At 38.2% G+C, this 17600-nt stretch overlaps 3 protein-coding genes across 4 annotated transcripts; 1 reads left to right on the top strand and 2 right to left on the bottom strand.

The window, feature by feature from the left end:
• Nucleotides 1-367: 367 nt before the first annotated feature.
• On the bottom strand, nt 368-6126 carry LOC106652466 (ATP-binding cassette sub-family G member 1-like). Of its 2 annotated transcripts, none has more exons than XM_014371448.2 (10): nt 5734-6126; nt 4370-4596; nt 3926-4245; nt 3584-3757; nt 3241-3454; nt 2928-3157; nt 2690-2858; nt 2520-2620; nt 2276-2431; nt 368-2001 (listed from the first exon to the last, which is right to left on the bottom strand). In XM_014371448.2, exons 2-10 carry the CDS (start codon nt 4560-4562, stop codon nt 1654-1656), a joined length of 1905 nt encoding a protein of 634 aa, XP_014226934.1. In that variant the 5' UTR covers nt 4563-4596; nt 5734-6126; the 3' UTR covers nt 368-1653. The 2 variants fall into 2 exon arrangements, with proteins under 2 accessions (XP_014226934.1, XP_014226942.1); XM_014371456.2 differs by lacking the exon at nt 5734-6126 and adding an exon at nt 4934-5273.
• Nucleotides 6127-8221: 2095 nt separating this feature from the next.
• LOC106652228 (T-complex protein 1 subunit delta) lies at nt 8222-11413 on the top strand. The gene is made up of 8 exons (XM_014371057.2): nt 8222-8524; nt 9075-9127; nt 9205-9294; nt 9367-9714; nt 9788-9949; nt 10026-10370; nt 10436-10687; nt 10910-11413. The coding sequence occupies exons 1-8, from the start codon at nt 8419-8421 to the stop codon at nt 11153-11155; spliced, it is 1602 nt and encodes a 533-aa protein (XP_014226543.1). The 5' UTR covers nt 8222-8418; the 3' UTR covers nt 11156-11413.
• Nucleotides 11414-12029: 616 nt separating this feature from the next.
• LOC106652204 (N-acetylgalactosaminyltransferase 7) lies at nt 12030-15287 on the bottom strand. The gene is made up of 11 exons (XM_014371013.2): nt 14842-15287; nt 14554-14741; nt 14270-14478; nt 14031-14197; nt 13743-13950; nt 13492-13668; nt 13164-13407; nt 12809-13030; nt 12645-12743; nt 12451-12576; nt 12030-12368 (listed from the first exon to the last, which is right to left on the bottom strand). The coding sequence occupies exons 2-11, from the start codon at nt 14710-14712 to the stop codon at nt 12228-12230; spliced, it is 1752 nt and encodes a 583-aa protein (XP_014226499.1). The 5' UTR covers nt 14713-14741; nt 14842-15287; the 3' UTR covers nt 12030-12227.
• Between the last annotated feature and the right edge of the window lie 2313 nt (nt 15288-17600).

Here is a 17600-nt window from a genome sequence, read left to right on the forward strand (position 1 = left end):
AATCGAGTTGACGCTCTCGTTGTATGCGCAGAGAGCTTAATTAAATGAATTGTTGTTTAATCTCAATTTATTATCTTTTGAGTATTTGTTTTGTCTCGATGGACTGTAATAAATACGCATTTATTATATTTGTATGTATAAAAATGGCATACATGTATAAGGATAGAATTGAAGATAAAACCAACATTTTATATAAAACATAAATAATGTATATTTTTGTATGATAATAAAATATTTCTCTCATAATACATGGTCTTTTTCATTTTTATGACAATTTTCACGTATCAATATGAGTTTGTAATAATTGTATGAAACATGACATTCAAAGTTCCGATAAGACTTTCAAAAAGATTAACAGTATTTTTGCATAGGATTTCACAAATAACGTTTCAGTTAACTCGCGCGAAACTCTTAGTTAAAGATTGAATCGAAAGTTTTAACGAAACTTTCAAAAAGCTATCGGGAATCATATATTGCCGATAGGTGGCGTACATGAATTTATAGAAACTCGCAAGAGGCTAACGTTATATTTTTGTATAAAACTAGAAAGTGTGAGCGGGTCTTGAGAAATTTCCCATTTCTAGGAATTGTGCCCAAAAGCATTTTTGACCACTGCTTGAGCCCTTGAAAATTTTCGATTTAATAATAATTGTTTTCTGCTTAATTTTTCTCCTGGAAACGGCTTCATGATATTACTAGGCAATGGATAGACTCCATCACCAAAAAAAAATATGGAACTTGAATCTTTTGGTTCGCCTCGTTTGATTGATGATTCATAGAGGGTATATCGAAAAAGTTTTGGTCCAAAGTTTGTTTAAGCTCAGAATTTTTGTATACGCCACCGTCACTTTGTGAACTGTATGTCCCAACGTCAATAAACATGTATGTATAGTTTGCGTCTACGACCGTTTGGTATACTATATAGTGATATTTCTTGTAATTATAGTGAATGTGAATTAGCAGGTTTTTGGATTCGCACATGTCTACCATCGATTGCACCCAAGCAATGCGGCATATTGAATGAATTTTCGTTAACTCTCAAGTAATTATCTGCTGAGTATTTATTTTGTCTCGATCGACTGTAAATACCCGAAATCCCCTACTTTTTATTTACTCGAGGATGCAATTGAAGATGAAACTAACATTTTATATAAAACGTAAATAACATATATTTTTTCATGGTGATAAAATATTTCTCTCATATTACATGATCTTTTTCTTTTTGCGATAACAATACGTACGTATCGATACGAGCATTTGATTCTATAAAGTAAATTGTCTTTTCTACAAAAAAATTGTATACAAAAAACGACGACCCACCTTTATCATGCTTTTGTTATAAAAATTACTGTATATAAAAACGATTTTATAAAAATAAACGATAATGTTACAAAGATATATTAAAATATAAATCTTACGCATTAATTAATAATATCACATTCAATCATGATTAATTTTTGTACACGCTTAATGAGTATAAAATAACGAGTATGTTTTCGATAACAAGCTTAATGCCAACTTGCGAAAAAATGTTTGATTAAAAAATCACATTCTTGACACACTCGTACATTGTTTTCGAAATTTTCTATTATAGATTTCGCGGTCGATAGAGACGAGAAGCAAAAACGAATCGATCCATCGTCGCGAAACGCGTTATCTCGATCGCAGGCAGAGCTTCCACCTGAGAACTACGAAGATCAGCGCGTGCAACACGACTATCCAGACGAGCAGCGCCACGACCGTCATGGAATAGGGCACGGACGGCATGCCGACCTCCTCGAGTATGCGCTCGGAGGTGCGCAAGTAGCAAAAGTCGGCCTTGACGCAGTCGAGCTTGCCGCGGTCCAGATAGATCGCCTGGAGAATGCCCTCATACACGTAGCGGAAGTAGCTGACGGTCGAGCAGAATCGCAGGTAGACCGGCACCTCGTTGAGCTTGAGGAAGAATCCGGCGAAGAGAAACATCGGTATGTTGAAGGCGGGCACCAGAAACATTCCGGCCTGTAAAATCGTCAACAACGGAGTCATAAACACGTGTAATTATTATTAAAAAGCTAATCTACCGATCTAATCCGCTAACGCGCTAGCATCATTTTAGATCTACTTGTATTATCGCATCGATCAAAGAAAGAATCTCGAAACGATTCGAGATCTTTAACTATCGCGTATAAGGATACACAGCCCGCTTTTGTGCGAGGTAAAAAAAAATTATTATTAAATAAATTTTTCGCCGAGTGCTGCAATGTGCGCGAGCTTGCGCGCACGTGTTACGTACATGCGTGTCGAAGGCAGCGCCAGTGAGTATGCCGAACGACTGCGCGAGCACCGTGAACAGCGTGCATATCAGCCAGACTTGAAAGAAGCGAAAAACTTCCATTGGCTGACCCGTCATGTAATAAGCTATCGCCAGAAAGCCGCTCGGACAGATGATCTGCGGTGGTGGAAAATTAATTTAATGTAAAACTTTGTCGTTACGTATTAAAGCTTGCTTTTCTGTAAGACGTTCATGAATCGTGTACCTGCAACGGTAAATCGGAGAGTACTTTGGTGATGTAATACGAGCCCAGAGAGTACCAGTGATTCGTGTTTTCTCGGATGAAAACCGTCGCCTCGGTCGGAACTGTGGGTAGAAAGAAAATTATGAATCATACAGCCACAAAAAAGTCTTGAGCAGTTATATTATGCTTACACATCTGCACGACGGGCATGGAATTGGCGAAGAACAAGAAAATGGCAAAGAAGAAGACACAGGCGACGTTGCTCTGCACGTAGCTGGCGTCCTGGCCGAAATTGTAAAATACTATTCCAATGAGCACGCCGACGATCAAGTGCGCCGCCAGCCTCAGGGTCGTCAGCGTCTAAAGCATAAACGAGTCGATATAAAAATGCCAACTTCGAGCTTGCGATAGAAGAACAAGAAAGCTCACGTTATCCCGAATGATGCAGATGGAGGCTCGATAGAGCAACACTTTGACCTGCTCCCATTGCGAGACGGCGTAGCGACTGAATCGCGGACTGTTGTTGGACGAGTCGACGTCGTCGGAGCAGCTCGTCAGCGAGTATTGGCATGAGTACTCGTCGCTGCCGGACGAGTCCTTGCTGCACAGAGCCTCGTACTCGTCGCCGCCGGATCTTTGGCCCGTCACCACTTCCAATACTGCAATAAAGAAAAAATCAACGATAATCAATCAAATACCAATTAAACTAGGATATATAAAATACGCGATATGTGGGTCATACCGAACTCGGCGAGATTGTAAAAAGTCGGACAGGCGAAGCCGGCCCGGGCGAAGTGGTCGAGCACGCGATCCCTGGGCCCGCAGTACCTGGCGCGGCCTCGGCTCATCACCAGCAGATCGTCGAACAGACAGGTCATCTGGCTGCTCGGTTGATGCACGGCGCACACGACGGTACAGCCGCCCGTCCGAGCGATCGACCACAGCAGACTCGTTACCTATTTACATACATACAACATGTATATGTTGATTAATGAGAAAAACGCGAGGCACGTCACGTGCGCGCGTTCGACTAATGAAGCAAAAAAAGAAGAAGAAAAAGATGAATTAATAATTAATCGATATACCTTGTTGGAGGAAGTGCTGTCGAGACCGCTGGTGGGCTCGTCGAGCAGCAACACCGACGGGCTCGTGATTATCTCCAGGGCGATGGACAGTCGTTTGCGCTCGCCCCCGCTCAGACGACAGCTCAGCGTCTCCATGCAGTCCTGCAGTCCCAGGCGCTTGGCCACGTCGTCGATCTGTCGATGTATCATATAGGATTTATTAATAGAGTCGCGATAATTGCACGAACGAGATGAGCAATTCCGCGCGCGCGCGAGCAGTAGTCATAAACAAGGTCAAACGCGAATGTGCAATTGAGCGCGCAGCGTCGTTATTGCGTTTATTCTTATTATTGCGATACTCACGATGTAATCTCTGGCTTCTCGGTCGCCGCAGGCCAGCTTCAGCCTGGCCGCCACGTAGATGGTCTCGCGGCACGTGAGCAGCGGCATGAGGGCAAAGTCCTGCGGCACGTAGCACACCTTCAGCCGGCGAAACAGCTCGGGCTGCTCCTCGTAGCTGCTACCGTTCAGGCGCATGCAGCCCCCCACGCCGTTCCTCGGGCCCTGCTTTGCCAGCAAATTAAGCAGGGACGTCTTGCCGGCGCCCGAGGGCCCGAGGATGGCCGTCAGACGGCCCGAGCGAAACTCGCCGCTCACGTTCTTCAGTATTTCCTTCCATTTTCCTGTTGTGTGCGAGTGGCGCGCACGGCCGAGATTATGTTATTGTAATTTATGCTAATTTTACGAGAGCTTGTCATAAATGCATGCATTAACACGTGTTGTGTTTCGGCTCCGAGGCCGGCTCACCTTTTTTAATCGGCACCGAGTACGAGACGTTCTGAAACTGAATGTCCACCTGTGGCGACGAGCCGACGCCGGAGCCAGCCGTGCCGCCGCTGCTGCCGTTCGAATCGACGATCACGACGTGACTCGTCCGGCCCTTGTCGTTCGGCTGCAGCGGTATGGTAGCCGAAAGATCTTCCGCGTCCTTCGAGCTCATCTTCGCTGTCCGACTCGACTGCTAGCCTCGTTATCTGAGAAAAAATGAAGGAAAATGAAGTGGCGATTTTCCAATGAAGAAAAATATACGCGTTTCAATGACTTTGTATGCAATGTGTATACAGCGGCTTTTCTTTATCGATACTCGCGGAGATTTATCAATCTTTGTCCCTGATATATATAATATGAATTCACGCAGACAATGAATAAATTTTCAATCGTGATCGATAACGATATATATTATTCGCGCGAGAGATTATGTAATTTTCAAATTATATTGTCGCGAGCATGCGGGTGTCACGCATGAGCTTTCGAAGGCGGCAAATATTTTTGTTGATCGATATACGTAGAGGCAATGAAATTTATACGTACGCGGCAGCCGTTATGATTGTCGCATTGAAATTATACCAATGAAAAAAGTAATGAGATTCATTGCGCACGAGACAGCTCCTTGATGATAATTTGTTGCGAGAAATATGGTTGCCTTTTTTTGTCGGTGAAAAGATTTTGAAAAAAACATATCACACTCTACGACGTGTCGTTGGACTGTGCACATTTTTATACACACGCGTTATGTGCAATAGCAACGAAGGCTAACAACTTCTAATGGTATAAATTATAATTTGCTTCGATCACCGTCATTCTTCGCGCGCGCCTACTCTTAGATGAATGATTCTCTATGTTTTTCCTCTCTCTCTCTCGCACTGTCTTTTCATCCTTAAGTGCACGTCTCGCACGTGCGACAATTGCGAAAAATCGCGTACAAAAAAAAAAAACATTGCAAGTATACGCGAAGAAAGAGAACGAGAAATGTGCATATAAATAGCCGCACTAGCGAGAATAACAATTTTTTTTTCTCTCTCTCTCTCTCGTTTATGAATTATTATTAACGAAGCGTTAATATTATTATTAGTCTCTCTGATAAAGCACAGACGCGCGCGTGTCTGCGTCGTAGCGTATATTATATATATTACAATATTATAATATTGTTATCGGAGTTGTTATTCGCCGATACCGCATCGCGTGCTCGTCGTCGCGCATTACATGTTATACATGTATATGAAAAAAGTCACAGCAGCAGTAATCTCGTCTTTGATAAAATTTCAACGCAAAAATTACTGATTTACTTGTAACGCGTATAATAACGTGTGTGTGTGAGTGTGTGTACTTACACGCAGGCCGTTCACCGTTGCGCACAAAAGGAGTCTGCAGTGCTGCTGCACCGGTGCGCGTATAACTGGCTTAAGCCCTGGCACACATATCTTGCCCACTTGCGATCCGTACTTTCACTCGGCAAAAATTCGTCGTCGATCGAAAGTGTGTACGAAAAAAAAGACGTTCTCGCGCCTTACCGATCGTTGGGCCATTCGCGCTCGTGTGGCCGGCGATCGAATCGATTGCAAATTAAAGATTCGCGACACGCTCACACTATGCGATTTATTTATTCACAAAATAGAATGCGATTATCACAGCTTTTTGCGACATGCACGCAAGATTCGCGATTACTCTCGAGTCCGCGGTATACACGACTCGCTGCCTGTATGGTATCGCGCGCGAACAGAGGAGTTGAATCGGCGGCGGTGGCGTTGGCTCGTACGTCGCCGTACGTTAACACACATCGAGCTGCACAAGTCCAAGCGACCGCACGAGTGGTGGGGCTCCGCGTCGATGTGTCGTACGCATACATAGTCGCAGTTTTACACGTTATATATTATAAATATTGAATACCAGCTATTGCACGCGACTCACGCGTATACACGCGCATTCGAACGTGTTTGTACGTAGACAAACGGGTCTTGCGAGGATGCAGCCGGCGCGGGGTGAACGCCCGGATTCGGCTGGCTGCAGATGATATGTGCAGGAGAGGATGGAGTGCGAGATGAACAGAAAAAAGAGCGCGATTGCTGATTTATCAATACGAACTTGATTCGCGGGAAAATTTTCGGAGCCACGAAACGAAATCGAGTTATTTTTGAATTCCGATCAAGCTTTAATATTCTCCAAAAATAATACCATTTAATGATTGCCATTTTTACTGACTCTAGTGTATTTATCTAAAAGGGCCAGTTAATTATTTGCCTGAATATTTGGTGTTCTTTATATTTATATGATTTCAAATTACCACTTGCGGAATTATGTGCTATATAGTCCTCGACATCTCGTGGTGGAAAGCGGATTTAATTGTCAATTTAATTTCATGAATATTCGATACAGTTTACTTGGAAAAAAATTCAGTTCCTGCACATAAAATTTCCGTCATATTTTTGGAATTTTAAATAAAATAAAATTATTTTCTTGGTTGCTTCCACATAAAAAATTATAATTAAAATTTCGTGAATTTTCAATTGAAAAAATATATTAATTCTGAAACATTAGTTATAGTAAAAACTCATTTAAGAGTACCTTGATTAGAAATGATTCGGTATATTTAATTTTTATCACTGATTTAACATCATCCTGATAGAAATTTTTGCATTTATGGCTGGTGGCCAAAGAAAAGATTTCTTGGTAATATCAGGTCATTATAAGTAGAAGAAGTAATTCTACTGACCAGAATTGTTTCTCTTTTCAATAATGTTTTCACATAATAGTTTTTACAATATAACATAGAAATTTACAATGGGACTCTTATCATATATTCAGACTTCAATTTGACTATACAATTTTTTTTACTTTGCCACTTGCAGATTTACAAATAATGATACTCGCCATCTAGTGTTCGAGGCTCAAAGTAAAATTATCGGATTCAAAATAGCTCAAAACTGGTCTAGACTTATTGCTCTAATAAAATTGTCCATTTCATTATTTGTAATAAGAAAATTAGAATAGAAAATTCGCTATATACAAACAAATTATTGGCCGTACATTCTAAAACATTTCAAATTGTCTTTTTTTGGTCGTCAGACCATTATTATAACGTTAAACATTGCTATCAGGATTAATACTGCATTAAATTCATGTTTTTGTAGCTGTATGAAGATAATGTTCTCTCATTAAAATATATTCAAAATTCAATGTTATTGCCAAACTGCACGAATTGTAGCTTTGATGCAATTTGATATAGTACATTTATTTTTTGCTCGACTATTTTAAACAATTTTAATGTATTTTAAATATGATTATTTATGAAGAGGCTCAGTGGATGTAAGTTTTTTACCATGTAAAAATAAAATTTATGTATCAAAATATCTAGACCACGATAAGAAAGAAATGTACCTTTGCTCGTCCAACACTTGGTCCATTTCATTTGTTACTAAAAAATTTGCTACCAGTTAAAGTTAAACGATTTCACTTAATCAATTAGACGTGATTTTGCTGCTACAACACTACACGCGGTGACACTCATTCATATTTATTTTAAGAGTAGATATAGCTGCACACGTGGTGCGTGGGTGTATCGCATTTTAATTTCATTGCGTTTAGATTTGAAACGTTACATCAATCAATCCTGCTAGAAAGTAAATATAATTTACGAATCTATGAGCAATAATTCAACGCTAATTTAAAAAATGATAACAATCGGAGAAATCCCATGATGACTGGCTTCCTTACCATAGTGCGGGATCGCGATCACCGACGGCGGCTCAATTTTTTTCCGTAAAAACTAAAAATAAAAAGTTCGCACCGCGCAACGTCGCCGCATCGGCTCGTGGCCGCGCTCGTGCAGAGTTCGTGACGCGCACATAATAGAGACTCCATCCACGATCCGCTAAACCTAACCTACCGCTCGTTCAGCACTACTCTGCCTTCGTGTGCGTGTGTGCGATCTCGAGACGTTGTTCGTTAACGACAATTACGAAAATAAATAGAAAAACTTTTGCGTACAATTTGTTTAACTAAAGGTAAAATCGTTCAACATGACGATGACAATGGGCAACGACAGCAGACGCGGGACACGTCAAGCTTACAAGGACAAGACCAAGCCCAACGATATTCGCATGAGCAACATCGCTGCGGCCAAAGGTTCATTTTTTCACCTTTCATTTATGATGAATATAAAGCTGCTAACATTAACAATTGTGCACGATTTCCATTTCGATAAGCTATCGCGACTATGCAATGCCGGCCTGCTAAGCGTAAATAATGTCAAAAACTATGAATATTAGGGATCACGATGATTGACAATGCCGAGCCTTATATGGTCATCGTGCCAATTTCTCCAGCACATTTATAGATTTATGCAATTTTTTCGGGAAGTTCTTGCGATTGGTTTGATTAGTTTTGAATCTCAAAATGTTGGCACGTCACCCAACTCGGATAATATTTTCCAAATCGCATAATTTCATGCATTCTAAATTTGGAATTGTAAATGATAGCCTACATGGTTATATTTTTTCTGGAATATATATTGAGAAAATAGCAAATGATTCGATCAATTTGCCAATAACGAACTATTTTATTTGTCTAAAATTGCTTTTGCTTTTAAATGCATAAAAATATTATTGACTTTTAGTTTGTTGTTTGCTGAACCAATTTTAAAATTGCAATAACTAATTTTGATTTGTTCTTTCAGCTGTTTCTTATGCTATCAGAACTAGCTTGGGACCCAGGGGAATGGACAAAATGGTAATTTGGTTTTTCAATTCATTATATATTACTTTGAAAAACTTGTAGAAAAAATTTATGGCAACTATTATTTTTAGATCCAAGCTGGTAATGGGGAAGTCACAATTACAAATGATGGAGCCACAATTTTGAAAGAGATGAATGTTATTCATCCAGCAGCAAAAATGGTACGAGTGATGTTTTTCAAATGCATATTAAAGTTGTCACAATTAAATCATAAATTTTTTTGTATTCATTAGTTGGTAGAATTATCAAGGGCACAAGATATTGAAGCTGGTGACGGAACTACCAGTGTTGTCGTTATTGCTGGCGCCTTATTAGAAGCTGCTGAGCGTCTGCTTCAGAAAGATATCCATCCAACTTTGATCAGTGAATCTTTCCAAAAATCATCTGCCAAAGCTGTAGAGATCCTTATTTCAATGGCCAAGTTTGTTGATATGACAAATAGAAATGTACTAGTCATGACCGCTGCCACGTCTTTGAACTCCAAGGTTGTATCTCAACATTCAAGTCTTTTAGCTCCAATTGCCGTGGATGCTGTACTGAAAGTAACAGAACCTGGCAAGGAACAAGCTGTCGATTTACAGGTACTAAAATTATTTTTAAAACATAAACACAAAAAAAAAAAAAAATTAATTGATAACATAACAAAATGTTTAGGACATCAAAGTAATCAAAAAACTTGGAGGTACTGTTGAAGACACTGAACTTATTGATGGATTAGTATTCACTCATAAGTCGTGCAACATTAATGGGCCAAAACGTATTGAGAAGGCAAAGATTGGTTTGATTCAGTTCTGCATCTCTCCACCAAAAACAGATGTAAGAGCCATAACTATTTACATTTTTATATAAAGACTACAGTTTAATAATAATTCACATGAAATTTTATTTGTAGATGGACCACAATGTAATTGTTTCTGATTATACAGCTATGGACCGTGTACTGAAAGAAGAAAGAGCCTACATTCTCAACATTGTTAAACAAATTAAGAAAGCTGGATGCAATGTTCTCCTTGTTCAAAAATCTATTCTTCGAGATGCTGTCAGTGATTTGGCCATTCATTTCTTAGATAAAATCAAATGTATGGTCATCAAAGACATTGAAAGAGAAGACATTCCTTTCATTTGCAAATCTCTTGGTATCAGACCTATTGCTTCCCTCGACCACTTTACTCCTGAAAATCTTGTCAATGCTGAGCTTTGCGAGGAAATTCAGACTGGTAACTCCAAATTTGTTAAAGTAAGTAATCAAATTAAAACAATGTTTATTCACAATCAATGCAACAAAAACCTTATTTTCTTTAGATTACTGGTGCTCAAAACCCAGGAAAAACCGTTACCATTGTGGTTCGTGGTAGCAACAAACTCGTTTTGGAAGAAGCTGAAAGATCTTTGCACGATGCTCTCTGTGTCATCCGTTGTTTGGTTAAACAAAACGCTATTCTGGCTGGCGGTGGTGCTCCAGAAATTCAAATTTCTATGCAATTGGGAAATCACTCAAGAACACTCACTGGTGTTGATGCTTACTGCATGAAGGCTTATGCTAATGCACTTGAGGTTCGTTAATTTTGTTCTTCACTTAAATCTTTTGGTATCGTTGCATGTAAAATTTAAGTTATTTTACCCTGGGTTTAGTTAGAACTAAAATATCAAGTTTATTCGCACGTGTTATAATTTGGAACCCATCCAATATCAATTAAATACATCTAACTATAATATCTTAGCTTTGGCATTTTTTAAGATACTTCAGTAGTTAACATAATTTTTATTCGCTTCTAGGTTATCCCAATGACACTTGCTGAAAATGCTGGTTTGAACCCAATCTCAACGGTCACCGAGCTGCGCAAACGTCACGCCAATGGCGAAACCGGCACGGGCATCAACGTTCGCAAGGGTACGATAACGCGTATGTACGAGGAAGACGTCGTTCAACCTTTGCTCGTTTCGAGTTCCGCCATTACTCTGGCTACCGAGACAGTGAGGAGTATCCTCAAAATCGATGACATTATCAATACATTCAACTAAGAAGCTAGATCGAAGCACTTGTTTTTTATTGAACAAGCACACTTTTTCTCATTTAAGATGCATTTAACACCCATAATCTATGCCCACACATCTTCAACGCTTACTTACATGCATTTTTCAAAGAAAGAAAGTTTATATACAGTATATAAAAAAAAGTTCTGAGAGCTTAGGACGTTGTATGAAATGTTGTATTTTACTCACCTTTTTGAAGGAGAGACTTCGGTTAAATAAAGAAGTACAAGTTTTTATATCACAAAATTGTGTACTCATTTTATTCGTAAAAAAAATATGTCCAATCATAATTATAAAAACATTATGCTTTCAAAACTCACGTTTTTTTTTTAATTGATTGACGTGCTTTTCGCACATAATATTATTTATTGCACAAGCAGCGCGATCATCTTTACAAATGCACAAAATAATATGTTCACTTACTGCTATAATCTGAATTATTTTTTCGTACGTTTCACGTATGAATTAATAAGCTCTGTTTTTATAAATATTAAGAAAAATTAAGTATGCCAGTCTTGAATCAAATTTAAAATTTGAATTCTATTCTGGTTTGCGCTCCACGGAGCTTAATAAATCACATTAAAATAACTAATTAAATTCAAAGACAACTATTAGTAACAAGTGATTTAAATGACGCAGTATTCATCTCAAGTTCAATAAAAACATAATAAATAGAGATCTATGTATAAATATTTTTTGCATCTGTTAAGTTTAAACATTTTACTACCACCGCATGCTCATATCCCTTATTTATGTACGTGATTTACATACTCTATATGACAAACAGTTTAAATAACTGTTATCTTGTATTACGGAATGAATATCGGTGGAATTCTTATATCAGATCATGTAAAAAACTGTATAAAAATTAACAATATAATTTTAATATACTTAGTCCGGAGTACTTCATGTAAGCATTAGCTTTTTGCAAATCAAATTATTCACACGAAATTGTCTTAAGTGGTCGTGTGTGGATGTTATTAAGTATCTTTAGTTACATTATAAACATTTAACGTCATTTTTCATTAGTATATCCTTCAAGTCAATGGAATCTGATAGATTACCAGCGTGGGCTAATTTGAACAAACTGCCACTGTTGATAAGCATTTATGAAATCGCATGGCATTAGCGATAATATATGCGTTTGTGGATGCAGGGCCATACACTTCTTTAGTACTCTATGAAGTAAAGTCTTTGATTTCTACGAAAAAAAAATAATTCTCCGGTTAAAGTCTTTTCCAAATCAAGGTATTGAATTTTATGTTTGTAAAAATAATACGTACTTCATCATATTGCCATGGTCCGTCTACTGTTCCTACTCTGCAGAATGTCAGTTTAATGCCTTGTCTATCAACTTCTATACATCTCTCACCAACGCCAAGTTGTCCTTTAGCATTGAGCCTAATTAGCTGCAATTATTTTTACATTATTAATATCAATTTAAATCAAAAATCAAATTTATTATTGCTATAACTACCTGATTGTTGCCATATCCATGACAATGAGATGTGGCCATAAGATTAGGGGGTGCGTGACCCATTGTGTCAAGACATTGGGATGTAGCTACATTTCGTAACTAAAAGATTATATTTTTATAATTTCTGGTTGAATGAAAATTAAATCAAATCAGTCTATTCATACCTCTCCCCAATGAATATTTGGAGGTAACTCTGGGAATTTATCTAAAACATCATAAGCTACATTTTCCATAAACCATGCAAAACTCTTGCAACGTTTCCTCCTTTTGAAGTCAAGTTGTTCACTAATGTCCCCATGATCCAATAGTCTTGCAAGTGGTTCTCGTGTATAGAAAAATTCTTTGTACTTATCATCAAACCAAGTTTCAATGACGCGTTTATAATTCTGAGAAAAAAATTGACCAATCATGAATATATTTAATTATGATTATAGTTATAATTTTAGATTATATAATATTATATCAAATTATAAGTATGATTATAGTTAAAATGAAAAAGAATTTTTTAGTAGTTCTTACAATAGTAATGAGAGGTCCTTTTTTTTTTTGAGAAAGTTTTCCAAAGTTGTAAGGCATGAAGCCTCTGTACACATGTCCAACATGAGAACAAGGTACCCACAATATCTGTCCTCCACATTGCCAGATTTTAAACGAGAGTTCAAAATTTTCACCTCCCCAAACTAAGAGACCCTCATCATATCCTCCAAGTGACAAAAAGTATTCACGATTGATTGCGAACAGACCACCAGCATGAGTAGGAGATCTATATAATTTGACATATAATGCATAAAGTTACTACTTAGTCAATAATACACTTTTCTACGAGTCAAACAAAAAATTTTCAAACCTGTATGGCATGCTCTTGTGTTTTCTGTACTTCAATTCTCGGGCAGGCAATTCATTTTCTTTGTATAACATACCCCATTCAAAAATACCTCGATGCAATCTACCCTCCTGGTAGACTTGTCTATATTCAAAAGTTTTATGGTCTATACCATCAATTACAGGAACTGTCATAACATTACTGCGAAAGAGTATCGTTATTAGTACTTTATTCTTTAGATAATTAATAATTTTCATATGGTCCTTCTACTTTACCTATTTTCAGCTATTGGAGAAAGTAATGGAGGAAGCCAGTTTACATTCACTTCGCAATGTGCATCTAAAAATACAATTACTTCACCTGTAGCCTCTCTAGCACCACGAGATCTGGTTCTAATTAAACCTTCTCTTTCAGTATTTCTTATTAGTCTAACTTTACCGTCCCATCTTTCTATGTAATTTTCTAGTTCTCCTTTTAAATTTTCTATAAGAAATTTATAAGTTACAATTTAAAACTTTGAATAGTGATATATTGTTTTTAACAAATGAATAATTACTAAATACCTTTATCAGAGAAATCATCTACAAGCAGAACTTCTTCGAGGTATTGTGGGGGTGTTCTGTTTATAACACTATGAACTGTTCTCATAAGAACTGACCAACCCTCATTATGAAACACTATAATGACACTTGTCTTGGGTAAGTTTTCAGTGTACTTCCAATGTTTGCATCTGAAGTAAAATCATTATTTATATAATAATTATAAATACAAAAATAATAGTATTGTGTTGAAAAATACTAACTCATCAGGGCGCGTATCAGGTATTGTACGGTCCAGTGATATTTCATCAGAACAGACCATGTTCATACCGTAAGCTTGCTCAGACTCTTGGACATCATTTTGTTGATCGTCTCTAAGTACATGAGGTTTGCCTCCTTCACCTGGTCCAGTTTTTTCTTCAACTTTAGGTTCAAAATTTCCCATACCACTAACAAATTCTGGAGGTTCAACCTAATGAATTCATTTTATTATTTTAAACATCATGCTATAATTGGATGTTTCCCAAAACTGCAAATATTTACGAACCTTTTGCATTTTGAAACTATCTGCGAAGTACTTATTCAGGTGCTTCATGTTGACTTTACCTTTGGGTATGGTATACAAAAAGTAAATAATTAAAGACAAAGCTGCCAAGCCCATCAGCAGTTGAACCATACGGTTCCTTCTGAGCTGAACAATCCTCATCTTGATCCGAAATGCTAGAGCTCTAACATCTGCGAGACATAATCAATGACAGAACAGGTTGTATCACCAAGTGGTCGAATTAAAACTTAAAACCGTGTATGCAGCGAACATCACCGACTGTATACTTACGCAGATACAAATGATCTTCCCTTCTGCTAAAAGTGTTCCCGCTAGCAGATCATCGTTTCATCGAGAGACGAGATTCACCGTCGTCGAATCGCCTTGACACTGCACAGGTGATCGTACGCGCGGCCCGGCTCTAGTCTGCCACTATTATAACCGCAATGTCAATATGCCATGCAGCAAGATATCGCGGCGTGTCCAATCCACCTTGTACAGCTTGTACATCAGGTAACGCACGCGCTCGAGAAAGAGAGAGACGGCGAAAAATAGTCAACGTGGATGATCTTCTGCAGCCCCCGCCATTGAGCTTGTGTTATAAAAAATATAATGTATGTATAGGCGAGCGTCGCGACGTGATTTTATAGGTACGCGAGCCTACATATACGAAATAATCTCTTATTTTTTTTCCTTCGCGAAGGTGTTATTGCGTGCCGCTAAGCACGATAAGCACGCAGCAAGGCGGCAGCTCCGAAATGTATATATAGCTGTGCTCTTTATAAACAGCACAGCGCCGCATCGTGAAGTTAGAGGGCAATGCCTGTATATATATGACATTGTATAACATATGTACGGGTATGCACTGTTGCATTGTGTAGAAATAGAGAGAGGATGATCTACAGGTGATTGTTGGTGGCTGTGTATACAGAGTTGGCGGTGAGTCTGTCGCGTGCGCTCGTATACATATGTAGGTTTATTCAACCGAGTATGCCTATTATACTTATGCCTATTATACCTAATACACTAGTATAGAAACAGAACCATTCATATTAAAAATGAGTCAAGTACACATTAGCCGCTAGGAATAAGTCTAAATAATTCATTCAAAGGGGCCTATTAACAGTCTGGAAGTGAATCAACTGCGGTATATTTCATTTTACATACCTAGACCCAACTTTTTTTTTAAAAATAGATGAAGTTAGAAGGATTGTTCTAAGCAAAAATTTGTACAATATTAATCCGTAAGGTGGTCTGTACCCAACACAGTACCGGATTATAGACTATAGGCCAACTAGGCACGGCTTAGGGGTCCCCACAAAACAGTGGCCTCCACAACTGTGAAAAAAATATTGGTTAACTACAGAAAAAAAAATGGAAAAATAAAAAAAATTATTGAAAAAAATAAATCATTCATTTTTACAGTCATCGTGTTTGGTGCGAACACAAATATGAATTAAAAATGACATTTTCAACACTTCGTGCAGAAAGTACTACTTTCGCGATGGCGATCTTAAAATCGACTTTCTATTGTAATGAAAATTAGTGTACGAAACTGGGGGGGGTTTTCAATTTTGCACTCGTGTCAATGCAACCCTCGCTACACTCGGGCTGCAAACTTGACACTCGTGCGGATCGACAACCTCCCGCCCCCGTTGCGTAATCTACTATTCTATCTCGTGTAGATATGTTTACATTCAAGAATGAGAAGTTGAAGGCAGAGCGAGTCGGCTCAATAACTTTCATAGCACTGTGTGGCATAAGTTCAAATTCATAGCCCGCTTTTCTGTGGCATAAGTCGCACATTCTGGCACCGCTGTGTTCGCATCGCACTCGTAATATACGCGCTCACCTTACTTCGCGCTACCAGAAAGTGCGACTCATAGACTTGGAAAAGGGGGCATAAATGTGAACTTAGCACAGTGCTATAAAATGTTGTACGATACTCGTGCCACTATGGGGAAACTTTTCAGCCTAGCTGTTAGAACCCTCGCTGCGCTCGGGCCCTAAATTGCGCCGTGCCAAAAAGTGTTACTTATGGCACTTGTATCGTAAAGTACTAATCTTTCGATAATATTGTTATGCCCATTATACTTCATAAAGCATACGATGTGCAAGCGATACGCGTAGCTTAGCGTCGGGCTCGCAACGGCGCTGTTGTCGCATGCAGGCCGCAGTAGCGCGAGGCATGAGCGCGGCCAGCATACGAGACCAGACAGATTGGAGCAGCAAGCCTGAGCGCACGCTGGCTTCTCGACACACCAAGATTGAATAAACTGTTAACTCTTTATTTTTATTTAATTCAACCCACTGTGTACGTTATTTTCAAGCTCTCCTATCCTGACGATTATAACAATATTATGAATGATTTTGCGGAAAGAAAAGCAAGAAAGGTTCTTATTAGAGTGTAATTTATAATTTAATTTTATACGGAAAACTATAGTTATCAACCAAAAAAACAATATAACATATATCGCGAGTGCTTATGAAAAACATTTGTATCAGAAAACACCACAAAGAAAAACATATGACTATGAAACGCCATAAAGAAAAACACTCTTTATCGATACGACGCGAAGAAAAACACGTCTCATCGTAACGCCGTGAAGAAAAATATCTCTCTCAGAAGCTGAGGATTCGACTATTAAATACCGTGTGGTACGGCACTGGAAGAGTTGACGTGAAATTCCTCTAATATACATATAAAACTATTAGCATACTTGGATGCATTGTAAATTCGAACTTGAATCTGAACAATAATCCAGTATGGTTTTTTCAGTGATAATTTTTTTTCTTCTATTTTTTCTAAAAATATTTGACGTTTCTTGACGAAGATTTGGCAATTTTTGTTCGAATAATCAATTAATACTTTGTAAAAAAAATGTGATTGATTGATTTGATTATGAATAAAGAAAATGTAAGGTATACGCTCCTATTTTCGATCAGATAGACCCTAATTTCGATCAGATTTAAATCAATTTTTTATATACAGGGTGATCGGAAAGTACCTTCCACCGCTTCACAGTCATGTAGCTGGGAAAATTTCGAGT

This window comes from Trichogramma pretiosum, unplaced genomic scaffold (genome assembly GCF_000599845.2).
Source record: "Trichogramma pretiosum strain Unisexual culture from Peru unplaced genomic scaffold, Tpre_2.0 scaffold12, whole genome shotgun sequence".
NCBI classification, from domain to species: domain Eukaryota; kingdom Metazoa; phylum Arthropoda; class Insecta; order Hymenoptera; family Trichogrammatidae; genus Trichogramma; species Trichogramma pretiosum.

What these genes read in the sequence shown, in the direction of transcription:
- LOC106652466 (XM_014371448.2), bottom strand. Translation starts at nt 4,562, where the DNA reads ATGAGCTCGAAGGACGCGGAAGATCTTTCGGCTACCATACCGCTGCAG. An exon ending in TTACAATCTCGCCGAGTTCG is followed by an intron (nt 3,158 to 3,240) that starts GTATGACCCACA and finishes TCTTTATTGCAG; the next exon opens with TATTGGAAGTGGTGACGGGC. An exon ending in GCGCTGCCTTCGACACGCAT is followed by an intron (nt 2,002 to 2,275) that starts GTACGTAACACG and finishes ACGATTTTACAG; the next exon opens with GCCGGAATGTTTCTGGTGCC.
- LOC106652228 (XM_014371057.2), top strand. Translation starts at nt 8,419, where the DNA reads ATGACGATGACAATGGGCAACGACAGCAGACGCGGGACACGTCAAGCT. An exon ending in AACAAGCTGTCGATTTACAG is followed by an intron (nt 9,715 to 9,787) that starts GTACTAAAATTA and finishes CAAAATGTTTAG; the next exon opens with GACATCAAAGTAATCAAAAA. An exon ending in CTTATGCTAATGCACTTGAG is followed by an intron (nt 10,688 to 10,909) that starts GTTCGTTAATTT and finishes ATTCGCTTCTAG; the next exon opens with GTTATCCCAATGACACTTGC.
- LOC106652204 (XM_014371013.2), bottom strand. Translation starts at nt 14,712, where the DNA reads ATGAGGATTGTTCAGCTCAGAAGGAACCGTATGGTTCAACTGCTGATG. An exon ending in ATAGTTTCAAAATGCAAAAG is followed by an intron (nt 14,479 to 14,553) that starts GTTCGTAAATAT and finishes TGAATTCATTAG; the next exon opens with GTTGAACCTCCAGAATTTGT. An exon ending in GACCATGGCAATATGATGAA is followed by an intron (nt 12,369 to 12,450) that starts GTACGTATTATT and finishes TTTTTTTCGTAG; the next exon opens with AAATCAAAGACTTTACTTCA.